The sequence below is a fragment of the Meles meles genome, chromosome 5, assembly GCF_922984935.1.
Source record: "Meles meles chromosome 5, mMelMel3.1 paternal haplotype, whole genome shotgun sequence".
NCBI classification, from domain to species: domain Eukaryota; kingdom Metazoa; phylum Chordata; class Mammalia; order Carnivora; family Mustelidae; genus Meles; species Meles meles.
Window position 1 is genome coordinate 27,418,679 of NC_060070.1, and position 13,061 is coordinate 27,431,739.

The window sequence follows — 13,061 nt, forward strand, 5'->3', positions numbered from 1 at the left end:
GTTCTTTCTGTCAGGTGGTAAGCATGGGAGTACAAGACACAAGACAGAGTGGTGTTTTGACCTCATGTTGTCGCCCAAAAGAGGAGACAAATCATGAAGCTACCTGCAGTGATAGAAAACGTGTATTCTGTTTTGCATTTGAGTTTATTCTTTTTTAAGTTTGACACATAAAAATATGCTATTTCAGCAGTTCATGCATCTGCAAAACAAACGTACCAAAACTAAAATGAGGGGGATGGATTTAAGAACTGTGCAAAACTCCAATCCGCTATATAGGAGAGTGACAGAAATGAAAGAAGCCGCTGCTGTCGCGTACAACTTTGGCAGCCAGAGAGGGCGTGGGGCCACACAACAAGTCCGTCCAGGAACTTGGGGGTGCGCCCAGCGTCGGCCTTGCTTCCCGCATTCACCTCTCTACCATGGCGTCTGCGTAGCCTGGGCGTGGAGTCAGGCGCACCCAGCGTGGCTCCGCCTCGGGCGCGCGAGTCGGCCGGCTCTGAACTACTGTTCCCAGAAGGCTGTGCGAAACCGGGAGGGAAGCGGCGGCGGTGGCAGGAAGGGCGGGAGCGGCAGCCTCGGGTGTCCCGTCAGTGGTCGGTCCGGCAGTCCACGGGCCCCCGGCGGAGGAGGCGGCCTCTAGTGGCCCGTGCAAACGGGCACCGGGGCGGGATGTAGGGCGCTGGGTGCGGAGGCCGCCGGCGCGGCGAGGTGGGCGCGGAGGGCGCGCCGAGGATGGAGAGAGCGATGGAGCAGCTCAACCGCCTGACGCGCTCGCTGCGCCGTGCGCGCACCGTCGAGCTACCCGATGGTGAGCTGGGCGAAGGGTTAGGGGTGTCTGGGGCAGCCGTGTGGTGGCGGGGGCGGGGCTCGGGCTGAGGCGAGGTCGGGGCTCGGGCTGAGGCGAGGTCGGTGGATAAACTAACCCAAAGCGGAGAAAACGCCCCCATTTACTTTCCTTAGCTGGGAGGGGCCGGGCTGGAACCCCCGACTACCCCTCGACCGCTGCTCCCACCCAGGCAGGTGGGAGTTTGGGGGAGGGTCTGGGCTCTGTGGGCACTGGTGCTGAAAGAAGCAAGACAGAAGTCTCCCGACCGCCGATTTGGGGTTTTGGCAAAGGGGCAAAAATATCAGTCGGATGGCGGAGACCCGGATTCAGAAAACATTACAGTTGTGGGTCATTTTAGTGTCGTTGCTAGCTGGGGGTAGAGAGATGCACCAAAATATTATTTTTTATTTTAAGCTGCAGAGCGGGAATTAAGTAGCCTTTCTTTTCTTTTCGGAAATGGAGAGTACTGTATTTTGATATTTTGGCAGACAAGAGCGTGTTAAATATCAAATATGTACTCTTAAAGTACTGTGCGTGTGTGTATATACACTTTGAAACTATGCCTGCCTGTCTTCATTCTTCATTTATTCATCAGATGTTAAGTGTGTGTTGGGGACCTTTTATAAAGAGGAATAAGGCATGATCCTTGTCGTTCAGGAATTTTAGTTCATCGTGCCAGGGTTTCTTTAGTACAGGTAAAGAAAGCACTAGCAGTAAGGAAGGTGAGGAATGAAGCTGTTTTGTTTGCAGCCTCATGAATTCCTACGGTTCAGTGGCAGTGGGAGATGGCAGTGTTGCCTCTGTGGCCCAGTGAGAGACGGGTTAGGAGGTAGGGGCTGGTCATTTTTTTTTTTTAAATGTATTAGTGTATCTTTCATTTTTCAAAACTTTAAATTTTTCAAACGTTTCAGTGGCAGTGGGAAAATGCAGTGCTGCCTCTATGGCCCAGTGAGAGATGGGTTAGGAGGTAGGGGCTGGTGATTTTTTTTTTTTTTTTTAATGTATTAGTGTATCTTTCATTTTTCAAAACTTTCTTTGAATTGCTGCTGGAGATGTGATTTGTAGGTTATAGGAGACGTTGGGAGGGAGTCATATAATAATAAATGTGGGACTGGGAACTTTGGGGATAATTTTCATGAAAAAAATTCCCCCCGGGCTCTATTTAAGATTAAGAATAGGGTTGATTTGGGGCGCCTGGGTGGCTCAGTGGGTTAAAGCCTCTGCCTTCGGCTCGGGTCATGATCCCAGGGTCCTGGGATCGAGCCCCACGTCCTCGGGCTCTCTGCTCCGCAGGGAGCCTGCTTCCTCCTCTCTCTCTGCCTGCCTCTCTGTCTAGTTGTGATTTCTCTCTGTCAAATAAATAAAATATTAAAAAAAAAAAAAGAATAGGGTTGATTTGTTTGACTTCCTGAAAAATAATTTTCTGCTTGGTACTTTGCTAGTATAAAATAGTTGACTGAGGGGCGCCTGGGTGGCTCAGTGGGTTAAAGCTTCTGCCTTCGGCTCGGGTCGTGATCTCAGGGTCCTGGGATCGAGCCCCGCGTCGGGCTCTCTGCTCAGCGGGGAGCCTGCTTCCTCCTCTCTCTCTGCCTGCCTCTCTGCCTACTTGTGACCTCTGTCTGTCAAATAAATAAATAAAATCTTAAAAAAAAAAAAAAAGAAATAGTTGACTGAAAATAATTATGATTTTAGTAACTGGACTTCCAGCTTGGACTTCTACTTTCCATGTTTTCTTTCCAGCTTTTACCTTTGAGTCCAGTTCCTAAGTGCTGTCCTCATTCATTTCCCACAAATTATTGGTAACGGTTAGTGAAGAACACAGCATGCACAGTTTCACTGACTTGGCAGTTCTGTTGCTTAGTTTATATCCCACTATTTTTTACACAAATATGACTTAGAAGACTTTGATAATGTTTCCTGGTCTTAAAATTAAGTAATATATTTTCATTGTAGAACATTTCAAGAAAGAAAAATTCAAAAATTTGTTATTCTGCCTTTCAGTAATTAACAGTATTTTCTTTATTTCCTTCTATTATTTTTTCTGTTCTTCTCTACCAAATTAAGATCATACTGTATATAGTCTTATTTTGCTTTTAGAAAACATCACTTTTTAAAAATCTTTAAATATGCCTAATGACCTTGCAGCTTTTCATAGGATACATGTAACAAAGACTGAATTTAATTTTTGTTTTGATAATAGCATTTATGAGGAGTAGCTTTGTAGTTTTTAAGTCTTAGTCTTCCGTTAAGTCTTTCCTTATGATTAATAAGTAGAAGATGATTTATAGATCTAATTAAATCAACATTTTTTTTAATATTTTATTTATTTAACAGAGAGAAATCACAACCAGGCAGAGAGGCAGGCAGAGAGAGAGGAGGAAGCAGGCTTCCTGTGGAGCAGAGAGCCCGACGTGGGGCTCGATCCCAGGACCCTGAGATCATGACCTGAGCTGAAGGCAGAGGCTTAATCCACTGAGCAACCCAGGCGCCCCTTAAATCAACATTTTTAAAGCTCTGAGTATCAGCCTCTCCGCTTACTTTTTAGAATGTTCCACCAACAGTCTTGAGAGTCCCTGGAAACTAGAGTAGTAGTAAAAATGAAACATTTTCCCATGTTGCTAGGCAAAAGTGAAATCTTGGCTTTCATTTGTTTTTCTTTCATTATGATGAATGGTGCTCATCTTGTTCCTTTAATTTCTTTGTCCCTAAGTTCTGATGGATCTTTCTTTTTGAAACCTCTGAGATTGTCTCTTCCAAGTACGTATGTATATGTTTTATAAAAATCTGGGATCGAGTCCCACATCGGGCGCTCTGCTCGTCAGGGAGCCTACTTCCCTCTCTCTCTCTCTCTGCCTGCCTCTCTATCTACTTGTGATCTCTATCAGATAAATAAATAAAGTCTTTAAAAAAAAATCTAGTTATAAAAATCCAGATTGTTGTGTTCACATTGTAAAGACTGGACAGAAGTTCTGAGATCGCTCTGAATTTGGAAAATATTCAGATATTTTGCCATGTTAGAATTCAGTGATTAATAAGCACCTAATTGGAACAGATTATTAAGGTTAGAAAGTTTTTTTTTTTTTTAAAGATTTTATTTATTTATTTGACAGAGAGAAATCACAACAAGGCAGAGAGGCAGGCAGAGAGAGAGAGAGGGAAGCAGGCTCCCCGCTGAGCAGAGAGCCCGATGCAGGACTTGATCCCAGGACCCTGATATCATGACCTGAGCCGAAGGCAGCGGCTTAACCCACTGAGCCACCCAGGCGCCCCAAGGTTAAAAAGTTTTTTTTTTTTTTAAAGATTTATTTATTTATTTATTTGACAGAGAGAGATCACAAGTAGGCAGAGAGGCAGGCAGAGAGAGTGAGAGGGAAGCAGGCTCCCTGCCGAGCAGAGAGCCCGATGCGGGACTCGATCCCAGGACCCTGAGATCATGACCTGAGCCGAAGGCAGCGGCCCAAACCACTGAGCCACCCAGGCGCCCCGGTTAAAAAGTTTTTAATCAGCTTTTATTCTGAAATTAACTTTGTTGCATAGGATTAAACTGCAGATTTGATTTACTGAACTGGATTCTGCTAGAGCACTTTTATTATTTCTTTGGGATGATGAAAACCTGGGTATTACCTCTAAGTAATATCACTAAGTAATGGAGTGCAGGTTGTTGAGTCGTCCTGGACAGGGCTAACATAAGAATATTCTTGTGAGAGGAGAAATGAAGAATAATCTATTATTCTAGGGATATAAATTCTCAGTGGACTTTAAAAAAGTAGTATATAGTGTTTGATTCTGTAGAAAAAATAGTCTTTACTGAATTTACAGTGAATATAGCTTGTTTCATAAGATAATGGAACATGAGTCCATATTAGCATATATTTGAATGATGATTAGGGTGATAATCAATATTTAAAAAATTACTCCCATTTGGGGTGCCTGGGTGGCTCAGTCCTGAAGCCTCTGCCTTTGGCTCGGGTTATGGTCCTGGGGTCCTGGGATGGAGCCCCGCATTGGGCTCCCTGCTCAGCGGGAAGCCTGCTTCTCCCTCTCCCCCTCCCCCTTCTCGTGTTCCCTCTCTCGCTGTCTCTCTCTCTGTCAAATAAATAAATGAAATCTTAAAAAATAAAAAATTACTCCCATTTGATAGTTTAAAGAGAAATAGTGTATAATGAATCTGAGCTCCTGGTTCTTTAAGGTTTTCCTTTTAGTTGTGGAGTTCTGGAACTTTATCAGCTAATCAAAATGGCGAATATATCTGAAAAAGTGAGAGATTAAACTTTTTTTTTTATCAGTCTGAAAACTTTAATTATATACTTAGTTCTTAAGGTGTCTTCCTGAGTGTGGAGAAGGAAGCACGTGAGAACAAATTTTATTATTCTTCCACAGTATACTATTTCCTGGGTAGGCTCCTTCTAGCATCATAGTTATGGTTATATTTATTTCCTCATACCAGTTAGTGTATGTGAGCTATATTTTTATAAGGTTATATGTGATTAAAAAGTGAGATCTATATATAAATTTTGTCTAAACAAACACCCTATTAAATAAAGCCCATGTGAACCTTATGAAGCTTATGCTTACTTAAAATTAGGTATGAACTTGATTTATAACTTTAAACATGAGGGTACTTCCTATTTATGACTGTGCTTATTATGGAGAGACTTAATGAAATTGTCATGGTTTGGAAGTTCAGATGTTTATTGGGGCGTGTATCATATGAGAGATAAAGAATGTTGCCACGCCCAGGGAGGCTTAATGCAGTATTTTTCAGCTGCTGGTGGTGACTCATTAGTAGTTAATGAGAACAATTTATTGCAGTCAGCATTTTAAAAAACGAAATAGAAGAGAATAAAACAAATTAGAATGTATTGCGCAAAAACGACTAAGTATTGTATTGTAGACCTTTTGGTTACTGTATGTAGTATACTGGGTGTACTGTAGGATTTTTATTGTGTGGCCTCTGCAATCAGACAGGTTTGAATTCAAGCTTAATAACCTAATGTCATCATCACACAGCTTATTACTTGATTTGGTGCTCAGTTTTTTTGTTTGTAAAATGGGGATAATAATAGTACCTACTTCATAAAGTGGTTGTGAAGATAAAAGAGATGATGTATGTAAAGTGTTTAGAACAGTGCCTTTAAGATAATGGTTTAAAACATGTGGGCTGTTAGGACTAGGATTTTTGGTATTATTATTATTTTTTTTTTTTTGTAGTGAAAGAATTGTTACATTTTCATGCTGAACTTGTGAATAGTCCTGACTAGGACCAAATTGCTTTTCATGGATATACTTACAAATAGTGAAATAATGAACAAAGATGTGAAGATGGTGATAATTTTTTTCCTTCTCTGCGGTATACATTTCTTCAGTATATATTTCTAAATATGTAAACAGCTTTTTTTTTTTAAAGATTTTATTTATTTGACAGAGATCACAAGCAGGCAGAAAGGCAGGCAGAGAGAGAGGAAGGGAAGCAGGCTCCCCGCTGAGCAGAGAGCCCGATGTGGGGCTCAATCCCAGGACCCCAGGATCACGACCTGAGCCGAAGGCAGAGGCCTTAACCCACTGAGCCACCCAGGTGCCCCTGTAAACAGCTTTATTCAAACATAATCACAATACTGTTGGTAGAGCCAACACAAATGACAATAATTTTTCTTATCATCAAGTCCCTATTAAGTTTTTTTCTCTCAGAAACATCCTCTTAACAGTTGGTTTTTTTGATCAGTACCCAGAGTCTGCATATTATATTTGGTTGATCATCTCTTAAGACTCTTTCAATGAGGGGCGCCTGGGTGGCTCAGTGGATTAAGCCGCTGCCTTCGGCTCGGGTCATGATCTCAGGGTCCTGGTATTGAGCCCCGCATCGGGCTCTCTGCTCCGCAGGGAGCTTGCTTCCTCCTCTCTCTCTGCTTCTCTCTGCCTGCCTCTCTGCCTACTTGTGATCTCTCTCGCTGTCAAATAAATAAATAAAATCTTAAAAAAAAAAAATTACAAAAGAAGGAAAAAGTGGAATTGTTATCATTGAAAGAGCCTTTTTTTTTTTTTAAAGATTTTATTTACTTATTTGACAGAGAGAGATCACAAGTAGGCAGAGAGGCAGGCAGAGAGAGAGGAGGAAGCAGGCTCCCTGCGGAGCAGAGAGCCCGATGCGGGGCTCGATCCCAGATGCGGGGCTCGATCCCAGATGCGGGGCTCGATCCCAGGACCCTGAGATCATGACCTGAGCCGAAGGCAGCGACTTAATCCACTGAGCCACCCAGGCGCCCCTCCTTCTTTTGTTAAAACCTTTTATTTTTAAGTAATTTAAGACTTACAGAAAAGTTGCATAAATAGTACAGTTTCCCATGTATCCTTCTCCCAATTTCCCATAATGTTCACATCTTGTTACAACCATAGTACACTTATCAAAACTAAGGAATTAACATTGGCATAATACTTTTAATGGCACTACAGACTTTATTAGAGTTTTGTGAGTTTTATCAATAATGTCCTTTTTCTCATTTAGCATCCAGTCAAAAATACTACATTGCATTAAGTTGTCCATGTTTCCTTAGCCTCCCCAAACTGTTATAGCCTTCAGACTTCTCTTGTATTTAGTGGCCTTGAGACTTTTTAAGAGGACTGCTTGGGCATTTTGTGGAATTCCCCTTAATTCGGGCTTGTCTGATCTTTATTTATGCTGTGCTGTTTTTAGTGGATCATCGTATCAGAGGCTACATGATATTACATGATATCAATATGTATTGTATCTGGTGATATTACCCTTTATCAGTGATCAAGGTGGTATCTGCTGGACTCTCCAGTGTAAATTTTCCTTCGTAATTAGTCAGTATTTTGGGGAGATACTTTGATACTACGCAAAAATCCTTTTGCCTCCTGAAACTTTAACTCTTTAATTTTAGCATTGGCATTAATGTTTTAAGAGTTGTCAGAATTACTTCTGTGTAAATAACTTAGAAAAAACCATAAACCTCTAAAATGCATTGAATTGAGATGACCATTGGTAATATATAAAAATAAATCAAGGCTGAAATTATAAGTATAGTCTAATATCATAGATATAGTTGACTTTTAACCTTTTCTTTTGGATCATATCTCTGTAAACTTATTCTATAAAAGATACAAATGAAAATGTGAATAGTGTAAAGAAACAGGGAAAAGTAGGATTTTAATGCTGTTTTGTAAAAGCCTCTAAAATAATTTCCTTTGTTATAATATTGGCAAGAAGCAAGTACTATGTATATTTAATGTTTAAAAATTATTTTACCATGTATGTCTATAATGCCCATATTATCTATAGTACCCATATATGCTTAAAATTCCCCCAAACTTCATGTAAGTTTGATAAAACATGAAGTTGGTAAACACTTTTTTGAAAGTAAAAGAAATTTCTGTTGTTAAAGCTACAGAAAATATTAGGTCTTATTTTCCCCATCAAATCCAGAAGCTAAGCACTTTGTTGGTGATATAAAGGGGTGTAACATTAAGATAAGAAATTTTGCATTGTTGCAAATTTTGAAATGCCTCTGGTATTCTACACTATCTTTAATCTTCTTTCACGTCTTCTCACTTTTTATATGGAATTAGGAAAATTCTGAGGCAGTTTTAAGGATCACACTTTGGAAAAAAATAGGACAAAAATTAATTCTTTCTCTGTTTTTTGTTTAGTTTTTGTTTTGTTTTGTTTTTTACTCAGATAATGAAACTGCTGTTTATACATTAATGCCAATGGTTATGGCTGATCAGCACAGGTGAGTGCGTATTTCAAATTTATTCTTTTTGTATAAATATGCAAGAGAAGGGTGCCTGGGTGGCTCAGTTGATTAAGCGTCTGACTGTTGATCTCAGCTCAGAACTTGATCTCAGGATCCTGAGTTCAAGACCTGTATTGGACTCCACACTGCACGTGGAGCCTACTTTTAAAAAGAACAAACAAACCCCCCCCCCAAAACTTAAAAAATATAAATTCACCTGTGTTGTGTACACACACATGCATGCACACACAGTTTGGACATAGATGTTGTCTTGGGACGTGTTACTTAACCTCTGTTATAGGTTATTGTCTGTGAAATAAAAACCAAGATTTTCCAAGGTCCATCTCTGCTGTAAAATTGTATGGTAAGAGATGTTCTGAATGAATTATCAGATATTAAGTCAGTTATTTGGCTGGTCACTGACAATTAGAAAAACATTGTGATGGTTTCAGTTAGAGATCACTACTGATCTTTATTGCAAAAGGTTAGAGTTGATGGACAACTTAACTTTCTAATGTTCTATTTTGATGTTCTTTTTATTGATGTGTTGTGGACACTTCTTACAGGAGGCATATGAGATCTAATTATCTGTCGGGGTGATAAGATGTTTATATTTGTAGCAGGCAGCTCTGCTGTGGTTAGCCATGCAGTAGTTAATATAATAAGGTGACAAGGAAACTATTTTGAAACAAATTTAAAATACAAATAATTTTTTGCTTTAAACTTCAGTGTGCTACAACTAAAACATGCTTAAATCTGATTTTCTTATTTGGCCAAAATTAATATAGATAGGCTATACCTTTTTTAGATGAGCAGATGAGGAAACCTTCAACACTAGTTTTTAGATCAGTGCAGTTGGGTTTTTTTTTTTAAAGATTTTATTTATTTAAGAGAGTACAAGCTGGGGGAGAGGCTGAGGGAGAGGGAGAAGTAGACCCCCCCACTGAGCAGGGATTTTTTTTTCCCAGTGTGGGGCTCCATCCTAGGATCCTGGGATCATGACCTGAGCCACCCAGGTGCCCCAGTGCAGTTGTTTTTTGGTTGAAACTGCTGGCTACTATGCTATGCTTAGAGGATAGTAGTTTGTATTTCGGTTGACATGGGAGAGAACTTTTTGGATAATTGGTTAGAGTAACTAAAGGACTATTACTTTGCGTTACTGTGTTTTTAAACACTTTTATTTTCAGCATCAACTCCTTTATTTTCTTTTGGCTTAGGTCTGTTTCTGAGCTACTATCAAATTCAAAGTTTGACGTCAATTATGCATTTGGACGTGTGAAAAGAAGCTTGCTTCACATTGCAGCAAAGTAAGAAGGATATTTTGGATTAGAGTCTGGTCTAGCACAGTGATCAGTAAGCTTTGGATCAGTGTTGTCCACAGTAGTTATGGGAAGAGATGAGAAAAGACTGCTGAATGGTTCCTTATTGTGTTGAAAGCATGGTGTGCTGTGTTTGCATTCTTTTTCTAGATTACGTTAACCTTGAGATCAGACTCAAGTCTCCCATATACTGTCTTAGCTTGTTCTAGATCAGATCAGTAGGTTGTCTTTCCTGGATATACTTGAGAGGGTATATTCACTGAAATTTTTCTCTCATCCTACCAGTATGAAATTTTATTTGTTAACCGCACATGAAGCCATTGGCTTTATATTTTTTACTGAGGTATGCAAATGATTTTTATACATAATCTTCAAGTATGTAATCAATCAATTATCAGTTAGTTGATATCTAACTTCCTTTCAGTACTTAGGTAGATACGTTAAAATTAATTTTTCATAATAAATTTGGCTTCTGGAAGGTCAAAGCATTGAGAGTTCTATGTGGTTTCTTTTATGTATTAATACTTTATTTTGCTTTATTTAAGCATCTCAAATACTTCATAGCTTTCATAGTAGAATGTACTTTCTTGAAAGTAGTGACTATTTACTATTTGTGACAGAAGTTAAATCAAATTGTAGGTTAATAGACCTCAAAAATAATGTGTTTAATAGGGCTTTTTTTTTTTTTTTTTAAAGATTTTATTTATTTATTTGACAGAGAGAGAGATCACAAGTAGGCAGAGAGGCAGGCAGAGAGAGAGGAGGAAGCAGGCTCCCTGCGGAGCAGAGAGCCCGATGCGGGGCTCGATCCCAGGACTCTGAGATCATGACCTGAGCCGAAGGCAGCGGCTTAATCCACTGAGCCACCCAGGCGCCCCGCTTTTTGTTTTTTTAATTGAGGTATGTCAGCTGTGACTGTTTGTTGAATGTATCTGAACTGTTTTTAATATTGTTTTAGTTGTGGATCGGTGGAATGCTTGGTCCTGCTATTAAAGAAAGGAGCAAATCCTAATTATCAAGATATTTCAGGCTGTACACCCCTTCATTTGGCAGCTAGAAATGGGTAAGTATTTTGTCTCCTTGAGTAGCTTAAGCTGTACTATCTGTTAAGACTGACAGTATTCAAGGCACTCTTTGGTGATTTTTTTGACCAATATTTGCTTTGGGAAGAGGATCATGGGTCATTATATTCAGTATTTAAATAACTGTCATATTTAACAATTTATTAAATTGTTTATTAATATTTTTTCTTGAAAATATACTTGAAGTTTATTTTTATTTGTATTATAATGATATTTTATTTTATTTTTTAAAAAGATTATTTATTTATTTATTTGACAGAGAGAGGTCACGAGTAGGCAGAGAGGCAGGCAGAGAAAGAGGAGGAAGCAGCCTCTCTGCACAGAAAGCCCGATGCGGGGCTTGATCCCAGGACCCTGAGATCACAACCTCAGCCAAAGGCAGAGGCTTAACCCACTGAGCCATCCAGGCCCCGATACTTTATTTTTTAAAAAAGCATCATTGTCACCTCTTTGTTTTGGTGTCCTTTTTCCTGCTGATTCTTTTTCACATCTGTTTCCATACCTTATTGTCCAAATCGCTTGTTCAGTTAATTTTATTAATGGAATTAAAGACAGAGCAAATATACCAGCTTATTTATATCTTTTTGAGAATGGGCTATACCATAGTAAGTTTTCTAAATTAGGGTAGCTTACTCCTTTCAGTGCCAAAACTTACTTTTCCTTCCTAAATGAATAATGTCTTTACTACCCTTCCTTTTGAAATTTTTTATTAAATAATTTTTCCCCTTATAAAAATAGTATTTCCAGGGGCACCTGGGTGGCTCAGTGGGTTAAAGCCTCTGCCTTCGGCTCAGGTCATGATCCCAGAGTCCTGGGATCGAGCCCCACATCGGGCTCTCTGCTCCGCAGGGAGCCTGCTTCCTCCTCTCTCTCTGCCTGCCTCTCTGCCTAGTTGAGATTTCTCTCTGTCAAATAAATAAAATATTATAAAAAAATAAAAAATAAAAATAGTATTTCCAAAATGTAAATTTATTTTTACCTTTTCCTAATAACTCTGGTCTTCATTATGAACATGTTTATGTTATTGTGTGCTATTTTATTCTTTTAAAGATTTATTTGAGAGAGAGAGAGAAAGAGAGGTGCTTGAGAGGTAGAGTGGGGGCAGGGGCAGAGAGAGAGAATATCAAACAGACTCTGTGTTGAGCATGGGGCCTACAACATGGGGCTCCATCTCAGGACCCTGAGATCATGACGTGAGTGAAAACCAAGAATCAGACACTTAACCAGCTGAGCCTCCCAGGTGCCCGCATTGTGTGCTATTTTAAAACCCTACTATACTTTTTATGGCTTTCTTTCTCCCTTTTCTGTGGAGAATTCAGATGTCATATATACGTGTCTGCCTCTGCTTACCACTATTTTTTATGTCTTAAAATTTGTTGGACTGAGGGGTGCCTGGGTACCCAGGCTCAGTTGGTTAAGCATCTGATTCTTGATTTTGGCTCAGATCATGATCTCAGAGTCCTGCGATTGAGCCTCACATTGGGCTCCACACTCATCAGGGAGCCTGCTTGAGATTATCTCTCTGTCTCCCCCCACCCCTGTTAGCCCTCCCCCCCGGACCCCTGCTCTTGTGCAGGAATGTGTATGTGCATGCACACTGTCTCTAAAATAAGTAAATCTTTAAAAAAAATTCTGTTGGACTGAGAAACCATACCAAATGACTGGAATTATGTTTAAAATGAAAAAAGTAGTTTTTGACTCAGGGCTTGAAGAACTTATGTTTATAAACATGCTCCAAATGATATAAAACTTCTGTATAAAATTATATTCTTGGGGCACTAGGGTGGCTCAGTCAGTTAAGCTTCAAACTCTTGATCTCAGCTCAGGTCATGGTCTCAGGGTCATGAGATCCATCTCTGTGTTGGGCTCTGTGCTGGACATGGAACCTGCTTAAGATTTGCTCTCTCCATCTCCCTTTGCCCCTACCCATGTCTTTCCTCTTCACCCCCAGAAAAAATAAAAGGTATATTCCTATGTGTCCCTTTTTCTTTTTTCTTTTTTTTAAGATTTTATTTATTTATTTGTTTGAGAGAGAGCGAGAGACAGCAAGCATGAGTGGCAGGCAGAGAGGGGCTGAGGAAGA

The 13,061-nt window shown here is 39.9% G+C and overlaps 1 protein-coding gene across 3 annotated transcripts in view; it reads left to right on the plus strand.

Moving 5' to 3' along the window:
• Positions 1-558: 558 nt before the first annotated feature.
• HACE1 (HECT domain and ankyrin repeat containing E3 ubiquitin protein ligase 1) overlaps positions 559-13,061 on the plus strand; it is a 122,378-nt gene continuing 109,875 nt past the window's right edge. Inside the window, exons 1-4 of one of the 3 annotated variants that reach the window (XM_046004959.1) lie at positions 559-808; positions 8,520-8,574; positions 9,795-9,884; positions 10,855-10,959. In XM_046004959.1, coding sequence (XP_045860915.1) covers positions 733-808; positions 8,520-8,574; positions 9,795-9,884; positions 10,855-10,959 — 326 coding nt within the window. In that variant the 5' untranslated portion in view covers positions 559-732. Of the gene's footprint in view, positions 809-8,491; positions 8,575-9,794; positions 9,885-10,854; positions 10,960-13,061 lie in introns of all 3 variants that reach the window. The other 2 variants (XM_046004957.1, XM_046004960.1) reach the window with 2 other exon arrangements.